General features: G+C 34.0%; 1 protein-coding gene and 1 non-coding gene across 5 annotated transcripts in view; one reads left to right on the top strand and one right to left on the bottom strand.

The window, feature by feature from the left end:
- Positions 1-224: 224 nt before the first annotated feature.
- PMS1 (PMS1 homolog 1, mismatch repair system component) overlaps positions 225-22,780 on the bottom strand; it is an 84,880-nt gene continuing 62,324 nt past the window's right edge. For 2 of the 4 annotated variants that reach the window (XM_015077638.3, XM_053215431.1), the window contains 7 exons: positions 21,178-21,300; positions 20,498-20,641; positions 19,466-20,337; positions 11,385-11,867; positions 8,012-8,142; positions 3,930-4,090; positions 225-527 (listed from right to left, as the gene is read on the bottom strand). In XM_015077638.3, the coding sequence (XP_014933124.2) occupies positions 363-527; positions 3,930-4,090; positions 8,012-8,142; positions 11,385-11,867; positions 19,466-20,337; positions 20,498-20,641; positions 21,178-21,300 (2,079 nt within the window). In that variant the 3' untranslated portion in view covers positions 225-362. The remainder of the gene's footprint in view (positions 528-3,929; positions 4,091-8,011; positions 8,143-11,384; positions 11,868-19,465; positions 20,338-20,497; positions 20,642-21,177; positions 21,301-22,780) is intronic. The other 2 variants (XM_053215432.1, XM_027054767.2) reach the window with 1 other exon arrangement.
- Positions 14,894-15,000, top strand: LOC113598416 (U6 spliceosomal RNA). The gene has a single exon (XR_003419067.1). It is a non-coding gene; the product is annotated as a U6 spliceosomal RNA (small nuclear RNA).

Raw genomic sequence — 22,780 nt, 5'->3', positions numbered from 1 at the left:
TCCAGTTTTTGAATCCTTTTTCAACATTTATTTATTTTTGGGACAGAGAGAGACAGAGCATGAACGGGGGAGGGGCAGAGAGAGAGGGAGACACAGAATCGGAAACAGACTCCAGGCTCCGAGCCATCAGCCCAGAGCCTGACGCGGGGCTCGAACTCACAGACCGCGAGATCGTGACCTGGCTGAAGTCGGACGCTTAACCGACTGCGCCACCCAGGCGCCCCGAATCCTTTTTCAATATGCAAGTCAGTAAATCCTCACTTATAAAATAACCATTTAATACATGATAATACAAAGATGGTTTAAAACTGACTCGTTTTATTATCAATTTTAATAGGAACAAATTTCTTAAACATATTTAATTAGGTAGCTTCTGGAATATGGATTAAATGATGAAAAAACGGGCGACCATGAACACACCCTTTAATTTCATTTCCAAATTCGTGCTTCATTCTGTACATAATGTCTTGGATATCCTCTTTTGACAAGTACATCGGCAACTGTCTAGATAGACGCACTGCTTCTCCCTGTGAAGAGAAAGCCATACATTTTACCATGATACACCCTGAAGCAGAAAACCTGTTATTTCTGGCAAGAGAGAAGGCAGAAAATTGATTATATTCTTTTTATTACTCATTTACTCACATATGAAGCACAAATTATGTTAGTCATTATTGTAGGTTCTACACACAGAGAAGAATAAGACAAACAACATCCTTGTTCTTGTGAAATTTATATTCTATTCTAGTGCAGAGAAACAAAACATAAAAAGACAAAGAAAATTTCAGTAAGTAATAGTGTGCAAAATTAAACTAGGCAACAAGATAGAGAGTGATTGTGTGGTTAGGGAAAGCTTCTTCAAGGTGACATTTAAGTTTCAATTTAAATAAGAAATAATGCAAAGATCATGGGGTAAGAAAAGCATTTCAGGCAGAAGTAACAGAAAGAACTGAATGGTCACTGTGGGTGTAGCATAGTTACTAAGTAGAAAAGGGAAACAAGAAAGGGAGTTAAGTAGGGGCCAGATCACCCTTTAGGACAGGATGAATGCACAGGGAAATAACCAGGGGGTTTTAAAGCAAGAGCCTAATATTTGCTTCACATTTTAAAACAATCAGTTTTGCTGTTGTGTGAAGTATGGTTTGAGGCAGGTCAAGAAGAGAAGCAGTCTTGCAGGCAATTACTACAGTCCGGACTGGTGAGTCTTTGACAAGGGTGATAGCAGTGGAGATGGAAGGAGGTTTAAAGACTCCTGACACGAGCAGGAGGTAGAGTCAAGACTTGCTGGTGGACTAGTTATGATGGATATAGACCCAAGGATAATGTCTGCATTTTCAGTATGGTGATGCTGTTTTCTGAGATAGGAAAAACTGAGCGTTTAGGGATAAATAGTATTAGCAAAGCTAGCTTCTTTTAAGATTTATTTAAAAAAAATTCTTGTACTTCAAAGAACTTGAGCCTAAGGGTGCCTGGGTAGCTCAGCTGGTTAAGCGTCCAACTTCAGCTCAGGTCATGATCTCAAGGTTCATGGGTTTGAGCCCTGAGTCTGGCTGGCAGTTTGGAGCATGGAGCCTGCTTTGGATTCTGTGTCTCCCTCTTCTCTCTGCCCCTCCTCATCTCACACTCTTTCCCTCTCTCTCAAAAATAAACATTAAAAATTTTTTTTCAAAGAAGGTGAGCCTAATATTATTCTCTGCAACCACACACCCTCTTCCCTTTATCTTTCCAACCATCCTACTCCTCTCTAACTAAACCTATTCTTTTCTTTAATTTGACCTGTAATCTCCTCAATCCCTCCTTAATTTTCTGCCTCACCAGCACCTTTCTTATCTTTCCCTACTTAAGGTCCTGAATAGTTAGTGAGACATTAAGGATATTATCTCCAGCTTCCTGCATTCATTTTTGATTCCTACTAGAACCTAATTCATCTTTAGGTTCCTCTAGGAACCATATTTATTCCTCTAGGACATAACACAGTTTCTTGTATATACACTATGGGTTCAAATTTGCTCACTCACCCCCTTGTTCTACATATTCATCTTGCTAATTGCTACAGCTGGATAAATTGTACCAAGCACTGTTAGAAAATTTCCAAACTGTCCTGGCTGGATCCAATACCAGTGTTAGCTCTTATGAGTCCTCAATGCCATTTGGACATCTTATTCTTCTCTAATCAACCTTTTCTTATAGTACCTACAACTCTTATTTTCAGATATTCTCTACTACACTCAAATCCCCAATGCCTCCCCAGCCTCTTCACTCTCAGCAGATAACTTTTCCTACTCCTTTCCCACATGGATCACATACATCACTTCTCTCAAGTTTACCTCAAAATATTTTTACTTTCATTTTCCCTCTCTTCTGCTCTTAAGAGAACAGTTTCTCCTTTCTAAAGCTTATATCTTTTATCCCATCTTCCTTCCTGCCTCTTTTGGAACATCCGCTCTCCAATCTTTTATGTCAGTCTTTCCCATCAACAACACAGAAACACAGACAAGTTAATCTCTCTTTTTTTAACACCATGTGACTTGCAGCCTACACTTTTTCACCACTGCTCTGCTGTTCAGCCATTGGCAAGTCTTCTCCTGACTATTTCTCTATTATTATTGCTATCTAGCAGCCATACCTGATGGTCTTCTAGCAACTATTACCCTATAGAGAATATGATACTAATTACTCATTTTGAAATTTCTTTCGTTCCTTCACTTTTATATGTACCTCTGTTTGGTTTTTCTTTTATTCTCCTATCTTTTATTTCTGATTCATCTTATTCAGCTTGAACTTAAATGGAAATATGCCTGTAGATCTTATGGAAGTTCTTTTTTTCCCAGGCTCTCTTCCTTAACAATCAATCCACAATTGCCTTAATGTAATGAGAAGTATAATATTAGTAAAAATATTTATATCTAAATATCCAACCATTTTTGTTATTTTTGAAATCGTATTTCTTTCCACATGGTTCGTCAATACCCAAAACATGCCCCTCAACTCCTTCAACCTTCGTTTAAGTTTATACTACCTCTTTCGTAAGAAAAGATTCCTTTGAAGCCATTAGAAACTATCCGTGTTAAATTGCTCCCACAATAGGCTAGGAAGTTCCACAAGGCAAAGCTCTTGAAGGACTCACTGAATACTATTGAATACAATCTTCAGAAAGGGTAAAAAGTGGACTTTCCAAAAGTCTGACCCTCAGAATGCAATGGGCACACACCATGGTAAGAGTCTGACCAAAAATGGCCCATTTTTTTTAAAAGGGAGAAAACAGATTTTATTTACATTCAGGTTTGTTTTTAAAATACCAAACCTAAGGGATAGAACTTCAAACACAATCACTATTGTTTTCCCACTACTATCATATACTTGAACATTTAAAACTTTATAAGCTTCTTCCATCCTCTATTACTTTAGAATTCATTTTTTAACCCACTGTTATATTTCTTATTTGTGGTAAATATTCCTAGAAAACTAAAATTTCCATTTATTCAATAATCTACATCTTTCACTCACTCTCCCTTTTTGCTCTTGAAGAGATCAGGGCTTAAAATCCTTTATAGACAGGTATTTGGTGTAAAAGTGGAGAAATTTTGAATCCTTTCTTAAAAATCAGAAAAACTACTCCAAACAAAAAACAAAAACAAACAAACAAAAAACCTCAGAAAAACCATCACTATAAAGGGTGTCCTTCATAGGGCTCTTCCTCAATATGTACTCATGAAATAATGTTACGGTAAGGATCCATGATAGAGTTTACTACAACCAGTTTATGATGTGAAACTTTTAATGAAGTTTTCTTTTTTTGGTAGTATTTCTTCTTGCAAACATATAATAAACCTAACAGAAACTTTACTATTTTGAATGTTTACTATTTTATTGATAAACAGTTAAGTATCTTAAAACCTAAACAACCTACATAATCTAATAATGCATACCTCCAAATAACTTATCACTTTACGAGGTCTACATTCATAAACTTCCTTTGCATTTTTGTTTAATATGGCATTAAGAATTTCTTTTAAGTCCATCACTCCATAGAATGGGAGACAATTAGCCATTTCTTCTATTTCCAAGTAGTCTTCAGCAATGGAAACACCTAAAAGAAAAATAAATAAAACCACATGTAGATATAGTTTTGTTTGAATTATATTCCAGAAAATGCCTATTAAAAACAAAATCACTGTGAAAACATTTAGTGAACCTTCCTTAGAATTTAATATAGTCAGGACAAAGTTTTGTTCCTTAGTTGGAGAACAAATGATAATTTCCCATAGGATTTCACATTAAGTCATAAGTGCTCATAGACACCACATGTGCTTTGTATCTCTGTTATTGCACTTCTGTTCTCTCCATTTGTGTAGAACACTTCCTACTTTGGAGAGAATATGGAGTCCCATGATATTTATTAAAATAAAATTGATTTAAGTGTTTTAACAACTGTTGCTGTTCAAATTCTATTCTACTAGGTTAATATCTAGCTTAAAGGCCTGAATTATCTCTGTGACTATTTTAACTTAATTATAAAAATATTCATAGTAATTTATTTTTTCCAACTTTATTGAGATATAATTGATAAACACTATACAAATTTATGGTTTACAAAGTATTGACTTGATACACTTATATATTACAAATGATTACCACTATACTAACTTATTAATATATCACTAACTTGAAAAAATGAAATACTAATGTTTTAAATGTTTTAAATGTTTTAAAATATTTTAGTAAAACAATATTTAAAACTGACATTATTTATTAAACTACTTTAATTTAGTGATTAAAATAAAACTAAAAACTAGATTGGATATATAATGGGGTAAAATACCCATAACAATATAAATTCCAAAGGATCAAATTTGGCTTTAGAATGCATTTTAAAATGCTGCAAAATAGCAGAGATTGTCTTCTTTGGCTCTGTGTAACACTGTTAATATTGAATTTCATACCATGGTTACCTAGAAGTAAAGAAAATGAGACAGTCCAATGTTGGATAAGTGGTAGCTATCAATAGATAAAAAAAAAAAGGAGTGATGTAGCTTGAAGAGTTTCAGATCCTGACATGTCAGTGATCCTATACCTAATCTGCTTCCAGTTACAGATCAGTTCCTTGACCTGGATAAGATGCAGTGGTGGTATAATAGAGGAGGCATCCTATGTTCCTCCTTGGAAACAACTATAGAGTAACAGAAGAAGATCTATAATTAAACATTAAGGGATAAAACACAAGAGTTGAATGAAGGGAAATAAAAGGGGAATTTAAATGGGACTTGATACAGGGTTTAGGTAGGCAAAGAGGAAGAAGCAGAATATTCTAGTTCACATATTTTTACACATATATACAGATAAGTAAATTACAAAAACATCAGCTAAGAGACTTTCCACTACGCTGGTTCTGTACCTTTTATGCTATGATTAGACTGAAAAGTCTAATACTTACTACATTTGCCCTGGAAAATAATACACATTTCACAGAATTACTTGTGGATGTGAATAAAGTATTTGGCAACAGATGAGGAAATTAAGCAATATTTTAATTTCTAGATTTGAAACAGATATAGGAAACTTAGCCCATCTTGGGACTCAAACCCACGAGTTGTGAGATCATAACCTGAGCCGAAATCAAGAGTCAGATGGATGCTTAACCGACTGAGCCACCCAGGTGCCCCGACAAGTTTTCACCTCCTAAAATATGGAATTCTTGTTGATGTAAAACAAAACGCTATTCCCATTAACAAGCAAAATTCTTAGGATCACATTCAGAATCTTCCCTCAAAGCCAGATGTATTACTCTTCCTCTTTTTTAAATGTCTTTATCTTTATTCAACGATGTTTTCTGACAACTGGCAAACTGTTTATCCAAAGTTAGTCTAAGACAACAAACTCTAAAAAAAGAAGTGGTCTTTAGGAAAACATGACATAAAAATTAATGAAGGGAAAAAAAGGGCTTAAAAAAGAACATGAGAGTTTTTAATCTGATGTGTTTGTTATTGGTAAGATAAATAATGCTGATGACAATCTAAGTAAAGTTAATTCCAATCAAATCAAGTCAGTTTGCAGATAAGTCTTAGTCATTTTTATCTCTGGTGCCATGCAAGGTACCTGGTATTCCAAAGGCCTTAAAAAACACTTCCACAAAGCTAAGAGCTGAAAGCATCTGTCAGATAGAAACTTACCGGGTAACTCAAAAATAAAAAAATAAAAAAATAAAAAGTTGGCTCTCCTAACTTAAAAAAAAAATTGCTGTGAACCTGCGGAGTTCTGTGGTTCAAGTTGTGCAGATTGCTGTGTTAATCCTCAAATCAGTTTTATAGGTATGCAAGATGGCTTGGTGTTTGGTGTTGATTTGGCTGCATTTCAGGGATGGGAAATGCAAAAAAAAAAAAAAAATTGCTGTGATAACATCTTTCATGAAAAAAAAAAATGGCACCTGCCAGCAATACCACATAGTTAATCAGAAAAATAGATTAAGAAAAAAATATTTAACTACATATATACATACACACACCCCTAGCTTCACACTTCAAATAATTTAAAAAGATGTTAGGGGTCCCAAGGAAGAAAGATTTCTATGACTAAAAGAAATGAGGACAAGTCCTTTCAGAAAGGGGTACTGGAAGATGGCAAGAAAAGAGAATATTCAAACACCTACCACTGTCAAATACTACGCGTATTGATTCCTGTAAGTACCTAGTTAAGTGCTAACTACTTTATAAAGTAAATATCTCCACTTTAAAAGAAGCAATATAATAAATTAGTTAAAAGGTAGCCTATAAAGATGCTTGGGTTTAAATCCTTGTTCTACCACTAACCGTGTATCTTTAAGCAAACTTCATTGTGCCTTGATTTTTCCATCTATAAAATGGAGACAGCAATAGAACATACTTCATAGGGCTATTAGGAAGATTAAATTAATACATTTAATATTTAGAATCATGCCCTGTACATTATAATTATTCAATAATTATTAGTTGTTATAATGAGAAAATATTGAGGCCAAATGACTTTCCCAAGAAAACCCTTTAAATGGCAGAGTTGAGATTTGGACTAGCTTTTCACTCCAAATCTAAATATCCAGACTGAGGTAGAAGGTAAGAAATTTCACGGTAGGTGTTCCTAAAACTGCAAAAGTCAATGAAGTTAAAGTTTGTTGCACCAAAACATTTTCTGCATATATCTAATTTCATAGTTTTGTATATTGTTTTTACTTATATTCTTTTTATGTCTCAGTAAAACATTCCTGTAAAAATTTTCAACACTGTTTTGGTTGAACTTTATTTTTCTACACCTTGGTCATGACAGCTTTAGGGACAAACAGGAGAAGGGACAGTGGGATGACTCTGCGCAGCACCTTTGATACCAGATGAAGGGAAAGTAGTAGGACAAGATGAACATAGGAAGTTAGGGCAGAAAAAAGTTAAATATGGAAGCTATGAAAGAAGAGAGAAAGGCCAACCAGGAAAACTGAAGTCTCCTAGCCAGAAGGATTTACTTTTCTCTCCACCCAGTGAATTGCCACACAAAGTAAATAGTTTTATCACAGTCTTTTTAGCAAAGCAATGGAATCAAATCACTCACTCTCCAAATAGTAAGATTGCTGATGTTACAAACCCAACTGGCAAAACAAGTAAAAATCCTTTTAAAAAGGTAAGAGAGGTCCACTTTTGTTAGACCTTTCCAATATACTACGTATATCTTTCCCATCTAAAGGAGTATTAAATAATTTAAACAAAGTAGGCAGTTTGCATTTTGTGACAAAAGAGGTCAAACATTACAATGAAACTACTCGATTAGTTATGAAAACACAAATGCCAGGTAATATACTGAAAGAGATGCCAAGGTTGCTTGTTTCCAACAGAAGTGACCTTTTTGAAATATGACTTTTTACATACATAGCTGACGCTGTACTTTTCATGAAATAAAAATATACCATGATATGTACATTATGAAACTCAAATGTAACTTCTGGAACAAGACTTATTTCCAAGTCAGGAAATATTAAATCACATTATCATACCTGGTATTAATTTTATCTTGAAACCATTTGCTGTAAGACGAGGATCAGACAGGTAAGTTGATCCACTGTGTCTCTGATCATCTGTGGTCATTTTACATAAAATCTCTAAGTAATGAGATCCATTAAAAAGACTGAAAAAGAAATTAATGGTCTTTTAACTTATTAAATATGTAAAATTAAATAAGAGGATTTATGGGAAAAAGTTAACCCAAGGGCCCTCTAAAAATCATCAGTAACCAAAATACAAAGATATAACTAACCCTGTAAGAAACTTTATTTTTTTACATTTCTGTATCTTTAGAAGACCTACTGTATACCGTGAACAGAAAGGAGGAAGACTAGTCATAAAAGACAGTTTCTATTTTTCAGAACATGACAAACTAAATGTGAAATCAAAAACTGTGCTCTCTCAAATCATACAATTGAAAACTTTATAAATAATGCCATAGCTATATTATTGTATCATAAGGTTGTTGTGAAAATCAAAGGGTTTAGTAAAGCTCTTGTAAGTCCTCAACAAACATTAGCCATTGTTATTGCTATTATTGAGCTCTTATTTTTTATTTTATAGAAATCTAAATTACTCCATTCCTGCATTACAACCATAGTGAGAGGGGTGCCTGGGTGGCTCAGTCGGTTGAGCAGCCGACTTCGGCTCAGGTCATGATCGCACAGCTCCTGGGTCTGAGCCCCGTGTTAGGCTCTGTGCTGACAGCTCAGAGCCTGGAGCCTGCTTTGGATTCTGTGTCTTCCTCTCTCTCTGCCCCTCCCCTGCTCGAGCTCTGGCTCTCTCTTTCTCTCAAAAAATAAACATAAAAAAAAAAAAAAAAAAAGAACCATAGTGAGAAAACTAAGCCCAGCCCATAACTACCCTGTCTTTGACACAGTTATGAAAAACTTACATTCATTGTGGTGGGGATGTCACATTTGATAAGAAGGGTGAAAACAATTTTGAATTCAGCTTTGTTGCAGTTCATGTTCAAATAAGAAAGCTTTTTTTCAGGCTAGTATGGGCCTCCAAAAATAATTTTTAATGTATTTGGTTTTGAAAAACAGAATGTAACAGGAAAATATTTTTTAAAACATATAATTTGTACAAGCACACAAAATGAATTTTGAACTTTAAATGAAAGTTCACAAATACCATTTAGAAAAGCAATCAAGTTTAAAATTTCAGATACACTCTAGCTCTTTTTAAGGGGAGAAAAGAGAAAGTACGATCAGATTTCTGAACTGTTTAATATACCCCAAATCTGTATTAATTCTTTTTCTAATTCTTCAACAGTTTCCTAAGCCAATCTTAAAAGAATACTACGAAAGGATTCTACTATGAAAGAATACTATGCTGGATTTTAGTGAATGTGATTACCATGGCCTTAATTAAAAAAGGTAGCCTTGGGACAAATGTTTTCCTGTGTCCTGGCCCTATTTTTTCTTCTGGTGGCAGGGTTTTTAACACAAGCGTTTTAATATATTGTATAAAAGATTTTGTTGTAATTTATTCTTGGGAGTTCTGAAACAATTACCTAGTGATGTGTCCTAGAGAACAAATCCTCAATATCTTTCTAATTTCAGGTTTTTAATCTCCTTTATCATACATAAGATTCTCTCCTGTGTCAGACTAAAAAAGAGGTATTAAATATAAAAAAGGCAAATGTTAATAGTTATTAGTCTCTTTTACAGAAAATACTTTGCTCATGTAGGATAAAAGGGAAATACCCCATTTTGCAAAGTATAATAAAATCAGTTCAGGAAACAATCATCAATGGATGAATCCATTAAATGGAAAGGTTGATAGGGAATTTTAAGGTATAAAAGTAGGCTGTCAATGGCTGAACCCAGTGATAAGTGCCTTTTGATGTGATGAAATACAAAGCACATAGCACAACCTATTGAACTGTGATACTAAAAAGGATAATTTAAATCTATTCAATCCTCTCGGGCTGTCTTCTGTTTAAATATGGGAGAGAGAGAAACAAGTTAAACACCACCTTAAGGAAGCAAAGGGTCAAACTGAGATAACAGGATAATCTAATGAACAAATGACTGTTATCAACAATAAGTTAATGGTGTGATATTTAGAAGAGATTTAAGAGACATAACAAAATGTGATGGCTGGACCTTGTTTAGATAAAAATTAAACTTGATACATTAAAAACTATAAAAAAGAGGGGTGTTTGGGTGGCTCAGTCAGTTGGGTGTCTGACTTCGGCTCAGGGCACGATCTTGCGGTTAGTGAGTTGGAGCCCTGTGTTGGACTCTATGCTTGGAGCCTGGAGCCTGCTTCAGATTCTGTTTCCTTCTCTCTCTGCCCCTCCCCCACTCACACTGTCTTTCTCTCTCAAAATAAATAAGCATTAAAAAAAATTAAAAAAAACAAACTATAAAAAAAGACATTTTGAGACCATGAAGAACGCTTTCAAGGAATTAATATTGTGAAAGATAGGAACTGTAGTTAGGTAAGTCATTTTTATATTTTTTTGGCTTTGTCTGTAAGACAGTAACACGGAACTTGTAAACATGTCTATTCACATCTCAATGGTCCAGTTCAATTACCTGGGCTCAAAGAGACAGAGTTTGGAAACATATTCTCTGACTGGGCAGCCATGCATACAGCTAAGAAGGGGAAGGAGAAAGTGTAAGTAGAGAAGGGAGACTGGATCCTGAACAGAGGTATTGGTCTCCTCTCGATGCTGGATACCTGTTATGTACTGTTTTGATCAGTACATACAAAGCATGACCATTCCAGCCAGTTATCATGTCTTTCCAGAGGCCAAAGAAAGCAGCTGATCATCCCTTGTCTCTTTCCAAAGCCCTTTAGGTAAGTCATTTTTAAGAGAAAGATACTGAAAGATGTTTGGGTGGGAACTGCCTAAAAAATACTTAGGAAAGAAAATATGTATGTACACATACACACAACACACATACATATACACACAGCATACATATACATTTGAAAGGATAAGTAGACAAATGTGGGAAAATCTTGATAATTGTTGATCAAGGCATTCATTGTATAATTCAATTTTGGTATATGTTTAAAATGTTAAAAGAGTGTACAATGAAAGAGAGTCATGGCAACCTAACTTCAAAATTACCCTTAGGAAAGTCACTGTGTACAGAAGAATTGAGGTTATTTATTAATTGCAGAAGTAAACTATCTAGCATACTCTAAAATGAGTAATTTAAAAACAATTCCATTAAAGATTAGAAAATCAAATTTTAAAAAGATTTCTTTAAATAAATCTTTTTCCTACTAGGAAACTTTTCCCTACTAGAAACACTTCCAACTTGTTACTTTCAATTTCTAATCTAGTATGGATTGATAAATGTTTTGAGAGTTAAAAAAAAGAATTATATTATTTCACCATACCTCTCTGTTAATATAATTGGCTTTTCCAGTGGCTCTGCAGGAAGTTTATGATTCTCAATAAGTCTTTTAAATAGGAGGGCTTCTTCTACTCTGTAAGGATTTAATAACATTACCTCTGTTTTGGATGTAATTAGCCACCCATCAGGAAACTTGAGATTGTGGATCAAGCAAAATTCGTCCTTCTCTTCTAAGTCAAATTTTTGTTTCTCAAAATTTTTTTTTAAGTTTTCCATAGAAAAGGGGATCTGAACTATTTTAACATTTTGGTTCTTTCTTTTTTCAATTTGGCACTGAAAAAGGTCTTCAAGTTTTGGCTGATTCGATAATGAAGTTTTCAATTTGTGCTTCTGTGCCAAATGCCATGCACTGGTGGGCTTTATCTTTTTTCTGCCATCTTTTAATGGCATTTGTGACTCTTGTTCAATGGCTCTCTTGATTTGCTTATTGTATCGTTCCAAATCTTTAGTAGCCTTCTCTTCATATCTATGAATAAAGATAAAATATAACTAATGAGGCCATAATCAGAAATATATTAATCATCTGAAGTAAATTTTATAAAAAGTAAAGCTCTGGTATTCTAAATCTGATAATGATGAAAGAACTTCCCGTACATAATTATGATAAACTCTGCACAAAATACAGAAAACAACCATTTAAAATAGGCATGAAGAGCAACCAAAAACAGGCAGATATTGGAATAAATTCGACATTTGAAAAAAGAGATCCAGAGGTGCCTGGGTGGTTCAGTTGGTCAAGTGTCCAACTTTGACTCAGGTCATGATCTCACGGTTTGGGGTTTGAGCCTCATGTTGGGCTCTGCAAGTGGGGAGCCTGCTTGGGATTCTCTCTCTCTGCCCCTCCCCAGCTTACGCTTTCTCTCTTTCCCAAAATAAAGTTAAAAAAAAAAAGATATCCATATTTATACAGATGTTACACAGAAGACAGCCCCCAGCATTAAGGGGAAGTGGCAAAAACTCAAGAAATAAGCTGCACTTTAAAAAAATTTTTTATGATTTTTATTATTTTTATATCACATAATATTATAAGTTGCACTCTTATTAGCTTGAATCACCAGAACAGAGTTCCTTGCTTCCAAAACAAATGGAAATTGAAGGAGAAAATCCCATTTGTGGCAACCCAGAGGAAAACAACTGCTAGAATGTTAAATGAGCTAAAAAGAGATTTTAGTGACTACCACTCCAGGGTAAATGGAGTTTCGAGTTTGAATTCTACATAATTAGATAGCTTAGTAAACACTATGGATTTTAAATTAAAACTGGAGTAGGGCCAGGGTAAGGAAAAAATTATGTCTTAGAACTAAGGAAGCTAGGATTTGCCCTAGGATTAAGGGCCAAATTTAAACTCTCTCTCTAAGGATATATAAAACAGCCTCCACAAGCTCAACATGATCTGTCAGTAATTTAAATGCTTGGTAGAAAAAAACATGAATACACTTCAGAAGAAGATAACAAAACCTACAGTTTCTTCAACAGATCACCCACAATGTCCATTATATAATCAAAAGTTACCATTCAAGCAATAAAACAAGAAAATGAGAGTCACAGTCAAGAGAAAAAGTGGTCAGTAAAACCAACCTCAAGATCATTCACTCAGATGTTGGAATTTGCAAAAAAGAAAAATTTTTTTTTAAAATTAGGTTTTAATAAATATTTAAGGACTTAAGGCAAAAGAAGATCATAATGAGAGAAAAGAAGGGGAATCTAAACAGAGAAGGGACGTTACAAAGAACCAAATGGAAATGGAAATTCTAGAACTAAAAAACACAGTATTTGAAATGAAAAATTCCCTGGGCAGGCTTAGCAGATCAGGGATGGCAAAAGAAGGGTTAGCAAACTTGAAGACAGATCAGTAGAAGTGATCCAATCTGAACAATGGAAAGAAATAATGAAGATTAAAAAAAAAAATCTCAGTGGCCTATGGCACAACAACCTCACATATATGTAATTGGGAGTCCCGGATAAAAACCATAATAGTGAGGGGAAAAAAAATTGAAGAAATTATAGCATGGATGTTGTAATTTGTATAAATGAAACCTTTTATTACAGATCCAAGAAGGTCAGTGAACCCTAAGCAGGATAAATACAAAGTCCACGGCTAGGCATATGAAAATGAAATTGCTCAGAACCAAAGATAAACACGAAATTCTGAAAGCACTGAGAGGGGAAAAAAAGACAATACAAAAAAGAATACAACAAAAGATGGATATAAATTCTCATCAGAAGCAATGTAAAGCCAAATGACAGTGAATAACATCTTTTAAGTGCCAACAGAATATAGACTTCAATGCTACAAAGCCAACAGGTCTTTCGAAAATGAAGATGATACAAACATTTTCAGATAAAAGCTTAGAATCTTTTGCCAACAATAATTGCACTGTTAAGGGCTGATACCAGATAGAAATTCTGATCTATAGGAAAAAATGATGAGCCCCAAAAAATGGTAACTATGTAGGTAAAAAAGAAAAAGGATCTTTTAATATAATTCTCAGGGCTTCTGGGTGGCTCAGTCAATTGAGTGTCTGACACTTGATCTTGGCTCAGGTCATGATTGCAGGGTCGCCGGTACAAGTCTTCCATCAGGCTCTGCGCTGACCACGGAGCCTACTTAAGATTCTGTCTCTCCCTCCCTCTGCCCCTCTCTTCGTTGTTCTCCCTCTCTCTCTCTCTCTCTCTTACTCTCTAAAAAAAGGTTTTTTTAGAGGGTGCCTGGGTGGCTCAGTTGGTTAAGCATCCACCTTTGGCTCAGGTCATGATTTCATGGTTTGTGGGTTCAAGCCCCATGTTGTGCTCTGGGCTGACAGCTCAGAGCCTGGAGCCTGTTTCGGATTCTGTGTCTCCTGCTCTCTGTGTCCCTCCTCCCCTGCTCATGCTGTCTCTCAAAATATAAAATAAACATTAAAACAATTTTTTTAAAGATGTAACTAAATAAAATAGTCAATTCGACATCTGAAGAGTTCCTTACACATTTACTGTAATATCAACATGGAATAAACAATTCCCTGAGCACTATGTAAGAAAATGCATACACTTTAATACTCCATGTACTAAATAGACACTAGTAAAATTAAAATTCACTATGATAGCATGCAAAATAAAAATTTTATGATTAAATTTATAATGATTCATACTTAAATATTAATTTTTTCAGTTGCTATTTGTTTCTCATTTTAGAGTCATCAGTGAAAAAATAAATTCAAATAAACTCAACACATCCAAACCATTTAATTTAGTTCATTTCAAAGGTACAAGATAATGAATATTTTAAAATTATACTGGGTAAAATGTCTAGAGATCTTTTTTTTGGAGGGGGGGGTGGTTAATGATAGCAGGAATAAAATGAAACTTCTAGAGCAAATCAAAGGTAGTCTAACATTGTGATTATATAACCCTTTCCTAAAAAAATAAGATGCCGGAGTCCTACTCTCAGATTTTCTAATTGTCCAGGCCTAGGTTGAGGTTGAACAGCACTGTTTTTAAAAGGCTCCATGGGTGCTCGCTTCAGCAGCACATATACTAAAATTGGAACGATACAGAGAAGATTAGCATGGCCCCTGCGCAAGGATGACATGCAAATTCGTGAAGCGTTCTATATTAAAAAAAAAAAAAAAAAGGCTCCATGGGTGATTCTAATGCATACCCAGACCGGAACTGAACTTTGGTGTCCAGCAAAGTGTAATAGTCAAGAGCACAGACCCTGGAGACAGACTCTCTGGTCTGGTTCTGCCACTTGGTAGCTCTGTAAACCTACGCAAATTATTTAATTTTTCTGTGCCTCAGGATAATTGCCTGTAATATATAATTAACCTACATCTACTTTACAGTTTTGATGTGAGCAATAAAATGAGTTACAATGTGTCGAGTACTTACAGAGTAATGCTTGGCACCACAGTAAAGGATTACAAATGTTTGCTATCATTTTCTATCAAGAAATACATCTTATAATGAATGGGGGAACATGGCTGACTACAGGTTGGTAATTATTTAAGCAACTTTACTAAAAAAATTTTAAATGCAGTTTTAAATTTGAGACTGGAGAATTAACATTATTTCTAATCTTAAGTAACTCTTAAGAAACTGGCTAAGTTCTATTGTAGGTAATATACATGAAACATTTTAAAGGAGAAATTTAGATATGTGTTAGCAAGTAATGATATTCTTGGGAGAACTATATTAAATGTTAAAGGTGAGACTAAGAGATAAGAGACTACAACATATTGTGTAGTTTGTACTCAGTACATGTTTGTTAAATGCAGGAATGTTAGCTGGATAGGAAGTTAAGAAAGACCTTGTTTCGCTGTAAACTAGATTAAAAAAAAATTATCTCTGGTTACTTACCAGGCTATACTCATAAAATTCTGTACCTAATTTTTTCCTACTTCTACTTAGAATCTGAAGTTCTGGATTAGCTATACAAAACACACAATTTTTGACAGTTTATTTTCAATAGGTACTATAAAAATAAGTATTTTTAGCTCTTGGATATTTGAATTCAAGATTTTTCCCTTACAGTGAAAAATGAGTTCAAGATGAAGGTCACCATTTGTAATTAATTATAATGTGTAAATTTTCACATATGGTACTAATCTTGTGATTTACTCAAGAAGTCAATTTAATTAGTTCCTTGGGAAATATAAAAAGCTATGTCCAAAGGAATATTAAGTAAATGTTAAGTAAAAACAGCTGCTACCTTTGACTTAATGTCATTAAGGGATTCAGTAACCTGAATGGAAAATATTAATTCTGATTTGACCAGTAATCAATTCAAATGTTTTTGTAACTACAGGTTACCTGTAATTATGTATATCATTTTCAATACTCCAACTAAATATTATTATTTTTTATTTTAGGTAAAAATATGTTCATAGCTACTACAAATGAAAAGTTCAAATTAACATCAATTGACTGAAACCCCGGTGACAGGGCACATGGTCTAAATATGGTTTCTAATCCATATTTAGAAATGAAAGGAGAAGAAAGGAAAGGAAAAAAAAGCAAAGGAAAATATATCCAGAAAGGAAGAACTAAAAAATGAAGTACCCCTACTCCAAAGTCTGTCCTATGCTCTCAGCAGAAAAACCCTGATCCTAGACCTTATTCAAACTCTGTGTTATGGCTTACAGAACCTTCCATAATCTGGCCTGCCTTCCCTCCACTTACTTTACTATACTCTCTCATATTCTGTTCTTGTCAAAGTGGCATCTTTTATTTCCTCAATAACACTATTTTCCTTCTAGCTTCTGAGCCTTATGTACCATTTTATCTAGAAAATTCCCTACACCTTTCTGATTAATTTCTATTCAGGGAATCATTCATTTCCTGTCTCATAGATGACATTAAGCCCAACTGCTAAGTATTTTCATAACTCCTTGTGTTTATTTTAAAACTCATTGTCTTCTATCATTACTGTTTGTGTCTTCCTCACTATACTGCATCATGTATATTTTATTTATCACTGTATCTGAAATGATTAGCTAGAGTACATAGGTCCTTGTATGCAGAATGTCTTTAATAAATACTCTAACTAAAGACAGGAAGGAAAGGAGGGAAGGAGGAAGAAGAAAAGGAGAAGGGAAAAGGAAGGGAAAGGAGGAAGAGAAGGAAGAAGTAAGGGAAAGAAACAATAAGAAAAAGAAGGGAAGGGAAAGGAGGAAGAGAAGAAGAAGGGAAAGAAACAGAAGGAATAGGACAAAAAATGAAGAGAGGATAGATGGAAAGTCCATAGAAGTCTCTTATCCATAGAAGAGGAGTCTACTCTGATATCCCTTAGCACTTCTTACAGAATTTAGGATCACGGAAAGAATTCCAAAGTAAATACTACAAAAAAGTGGTAGTTACTGTGATTGCTGAGTGTGATCTCATTTTTGCTCTACTTTCTCACTAATCATAATTTTGGACACAGCCCTCATGGTCCCAAAACCCCTGGCCCTGGAAGATTGTAACACAACATTTTGTGACACACTGTAGCTCTCTGATTCCAAAATACCTGTATTTTCTTCTATTTCTGGCCTCCAAATTAATCTTGATTAAGCAAGTGAAAAATAATGTCAGTAACAAGTTTTCTGTTCACAGGTTAAAAACTGAGTAAGATCATGAACAATTATTTACTATGTGCCATTTTTCTTATAACACACAAAATCTTATTTAATCCTTCCAACAACCCAAGAGATACTGCCCACACATTTTTAGAAAAAGTCAGCAGAGAAAGAAACTCAAATTAAAACCTGGTGTAGTTCCAGAGGTCTGCTCTTGACCAACACTGCCTCTTTTGTCTACCTGATGGCAGTAAGACAGAGAAGATTCTGGATTCCAGAATACTGTCTGATGATAAACATATTTTTAGATGAGTTCTATTAACCATAATCTTCTACCTTGAGGCCTACAAAAAGAAACAATGCTGACACACACTCCCCAAAAGTCAACAGGAACAATACCTGCTGTTGGGTTGTAAGGGAATGGCTATTCTAAGCTGTTATACTGTCACTACCTTCCAGGAAAGGGAAGCATCTATGCCTTTTTTCCCTATTCTCAGATAATACTCAATTCATCATCTCTCTGCTGGTCAATGCAATTCAACTTTTGTGGGCCTGCTGTACTAAAGTTAAATGCACTGATCTTTAAAATGCCTGTATCACTTAGATAAAACTAAAGACAATCACAATGTGTGAACCTTATTTGCAGCCTGATTTAAATAAACAAACTTAAAAATTTGATATTTATGAAGTAATCAGAAATCCAAACACTGAATATTTGGGGATATTAAGCAATTCTTGTTTTAAAAATTATTATGAGTGTAGTAGGGCTATATTTAAAATAAGAGTATCTTATTATACATGCTAAAATGTTTATGAAATATATGATACTATCCTAGGATGTGCTTCAGAATAATAATGGTAAAAAGGAAAAGTGAAGTGCATAGAGGTACAGATGAAACGAAACGGACCACGAGATGATGGTTCGTGAAACAAGGTATGGGTTCATTGTCTGCTTAGTCTATTTTTGTGTATGTCTGGGAAAAGAAAAAATACAACCATCCCCACCAAAAAAGAAAGAAAAAATAAATAAAAAGTAAAGAGAGAAGCTAATTTATGGAGGCTTTGCCTACTGGTGTTAATCATTATTCTTTTAAATTGAGGGTAAGATTGAATAAGTTAATGAAAAAGTAAAAAAACAAAACAAAAAACTGATCTAGTATCCACATAATTTGTCGATCTAAATGGTAAGTTGCATTTAAATTGTTTTCCAGATGTTTCATGTAATATTGATATGCCCCAAATACGAATACATAATTGGAAGTATAATTCCACTCTTTCATTTTCTGGTGGGCTAGATCACTTAAGACATAGTACTCTGTATTTATAGTAAGTGCCCTCAGTCAACTATAAACACTCATCATATTATTTTATGATATTTATTTAGATCATCTGATCTAAAGGTGGCACGTAATATGTAGTTATTTTAATCAAAGACAGATCAAACCACTTATTTACCTACCAAAAAACCTCACCACAGTTTATTAGTTGCCAACAAATAAATAAAAGATTTTAGAAGGAATCCTTGAATTATACTGAAGAGGGATAGCATTAACTCCACTAAACCGAATCTGCAAAAATATTGTAATTTTTATACTGTGTTACATATTTTGAAGACCAATTTAAAAAGGGGAATGGTCAAGATATTTCTTAAAACCGCCACTGCTACAGATGTTTTAATGCATAAGCTTTAAAAAGAGAAAATCCTGTCATAGAAAGATTGTTTAACATAAAATAAGAAACAGAAGAAAATAGTAGTTTTAAATTAAGAAGAATGGAAAACCTTGAACTTCAAATTTCAATAATAAGACAGTAGTTAAGGCTTGTAGCAAAAACAAAAAACAAAACAAAAAACTAAAAACCTCTAAATTTAAAAAAGTGATGCCAAAATTGGTACTCTAGCCAAACCAAAAGGTATTTTCCATTCTGCTTTTCCATAAATAAGAAGTTTAATTTTTTTTTTTTAACCCAGTGAGTCATATAGAATGGAAATATCTCAGCATCAGGTCACATGCAAGCTCTGGAAACTTACTTCAGTTTTTCCTCTTCACTCAATGTCTTCCACAGTTCTTCAATTTGTACTGTTGCATCCTCCAGCTTTTCTGTGAGAAACTGAGCACGATGATCTTGAACAAAAAGGGCACTTGCTGACATGGGTTTCTTGATTACTCGATTGCTAATTAAGTCATAAGCTGTAAGCTGTCCAGATTTGTTGTCTACCACATTTGATTTTTTGTTACAGGAACCTTCACTGAGATTCTTTTGTTCAGGGCTTGGAGAAGTATTATTACTTAATTTACACGGTGAACTTTCTTGAGGCACTAAAATTTTCACAGGTTCAATGTTTTCTCCCATTGAATTTTTAAGTGTATTTCCCTTGCTCCAGTCATCTGCACAGATTTCCAAAGACTTCTCAGGACCTGCTGCTTCCTTATTTTTCCCACTCTCATCTCTATTGCTTTTATTGCCATTTTCTGATTGGGTGTGCTTAACAGCATCTACAAAACAAGTTTCACTACATTCCTTCTGAGCATCCTCACATGATAAATTATTCACTGGGATCTCCTGAAATGTATTTCTAGTGTTCTTATTAATGTTAGAATTTTCACTATTAAAATGATCATCATAATGGTCATCAACATGTAGCTGATGACTTAAACAATAATTAGTGTTTTTCCCAGATTTATCATTATGCACATCATTTTGGAAAGGAATGGCTGAAGTATCAACATTTGGATAATTATTTCCAGATGATTCCATCTTATTAAAAAGCACATCTGTTTCTGTTGTATTACTAACAACCATGTCAGCTGAGGAAACATCTGTTTTATTATTTTCATTTGTACCAGGTAGTGATCCGTAACAAGTCGTCATCAGATTTTCAAGAGCAATTAAAACAGATTCCTAAAAATATAAATTAACAAATGTTACAGAAAATTATGAAAATAATAAATAAGCTAGATTTAAAATATTTAAAAATACATAAAAACTCTCACACATGAAAATGGTTAGAGCTGCATAAGATTATAAATAACATAAATTTTAAAAAATTATCCAAAATTACCTTATTCTGTAATAATACTTGACTTTTATCTGGTGTTAAATTTACATCCACATCAGCTGTAGGAACATCAATTTTCAGAAAGAAAATGGGATACAAACGAGTGGATTCCTTTAGGCACTTCAGACTGTAATAATGTCGGATTAGCTAGAAATAAAAATACCATGTATATAAGGATAGTATTGCCATCCTTAAATACAACCAAAAGAAGTACAGTCAGCTGAGAAACTGAGTGGATGTAACTTCTTGTTAGGAAAAGCAGTATCTAAATGGTACTACTCATTTAGAGCCCTTGAACTTGCATGAAATACAAGTATATTCATTAGGAAGTACAAATATTCAATGTAACTGGCCTCATGGTTAAAAGATCATAGTGTCATGGATGTTATCAAAATCCAGGCTTCAAATCCAAACTCTGTTACTTCCTGGCTACAGTGGGCTAAGAAAGTCACTAACATTTCAGTTTCTTCACTATAAATGAGGATAACAGTTCATCACAGAATTGTTGTGAAGTCCTATGTAAGACACCTAGCTCAATGCTTAAAAAATATTACTGTATCTCTTTTTCTTTTCTTTATATTTTAGAGCAAATCCTTAGAAGTAGTCCTCATAATAAGCTGACAAATGACAGGGCTAGTTTTCATTTCTGATCCAAGCAATATTTTTTTCCCAAAATAGATTACCTTTAATATGTCTTTTTGATGTACTGGTCGACTGTTTATAAAGATAAAAGTCCTTTCTGGGGTTGAAAGACTTGTAAAAGAGTGGTCTGCATCTTGCTTTGGAAGAAATCCACTTAGATAAATCTGCAATTATAATAAATAATTACAGAATTAATGTGCATTGTCAACAATGACTGTGGTTCCAGGGGTCTGGCTATATACAAGCGTTATAAAAAAACAAAATGGATTTTCATCTTATGGTCTCAAGAGTTATATACTTGCTGATAACCATGCCTTGAACATTAACCTTAAATGAAATACTGAAGCATATATTACATTGATGTTCTCAGTCTCTCTTTCTACAACTCTATTTTAAGGAAAAATTAGCATTCATAAAAGCTTCATGAATGAGCATATGCCTTACTGTCACAGACATACAGCATAAATACTGATCTCTGTTCAACCCTATCTTCTTTAGACTTTTAAAAATTTCTTTTAACATTTAAAAATTCTTCATATTGTGATTTTCTTTTAGCTGTTTGTCCTTTTTAGCCAGCTCTTCATGTAGAGAAGTGACTAGTTTATATCTTTATTCTGAGTGGGCTGTGAAGTCAATCTGAATTTTCATTTCTCAATTAAAAACCGTCTTTTACTCTTTGACACTGATTGCAATACTTTATTTCCATTCTTGTTTAGAGAACCTATCTACAATCAAACCAATTATTTTTATGCTTTCTCTATTTTACAAATGTATGAAGAGGAGACAGAAAATGATGAAGGATCCTAGAAAAAAAATACCAGAGAAAAGAGAGAGATTGAGGAGATAGAAGGCAAGGAAAACGCTCCTACTTTTTACCTTTAAAGATAATATAGAGAATTGTTAAGAATACAGGATAGAGCCAGACTGACATGATTTAAATCCCAGCTCCACTACTAACTACGGGACCTTGGTCAAGTTATTTAAAATACAAGCCCTATAGTCTCTTACATGGAACAACTAGAAACAGATGTATTTATATTAACCTGTTTAAAAAAAACCCACTAATAGTAAAATTTCAGCTTAGGTTTAGGAAAGTGAGACTGTCAGTGGAGATGCTATTTTTAGGTAAGCAGAAACCACGAGGCTCTTCACTAACATAGTGAGTAGGCTGCCATATAAGTCTATGGCTATCCCTACCCTTGGAAGTAAGTGTTTAAGGAGCTGCATCACCAATTTTAGAACACTAAGTGCATTACTGTCACAGTGCCAAACTATGCCAATTTAAAAAATAAATTAATAAAGCTGGATAATCCATTACAAAATACTACTTAATTAACTGTAAAACTTCACAGCATTTATAAATGGTTGTATCATATACCAGGTAACTTGAGACCCTTCTTTAAGTACCTGCTGAGCATCAGAAAGCACCTGTTTAGTCTCTGAAAGACTTACTGGGTTTGTGGACTTAAAACAAAAAAACCTTCCCCAAATAGGTAAGAATAAAAAATAAAATGAAGAAAAAACTGGTGATATTACTAATGTTTTCTTTTTATACCATCTTAGTTGTCCACTGAATAATTATTATTATTACCAAATACTGAGCTTTAAAAATGGCTTAGGATAACCTTAAGAACTAACTATTAT

This window comes from Acinonyx jubatus, chromosome C1 (assembly GCF_027475565.1).
Source record: "Acinonyx jubatus isolate Ajub_Pintada_27869175 chromosome C1, VMU_Ajub_asm_v1.0, whole genome shotgun sequence".
Classification (NCBI taxonomy): Eukaryota; Metazoa; Chordata; class Mammalia; order Carnivora; family Felidae; genus Acinonyx; species Acinonyx jubatus.
This window is presented reverse-complemented; position numbering and strand designations above follow the sequence as displayed.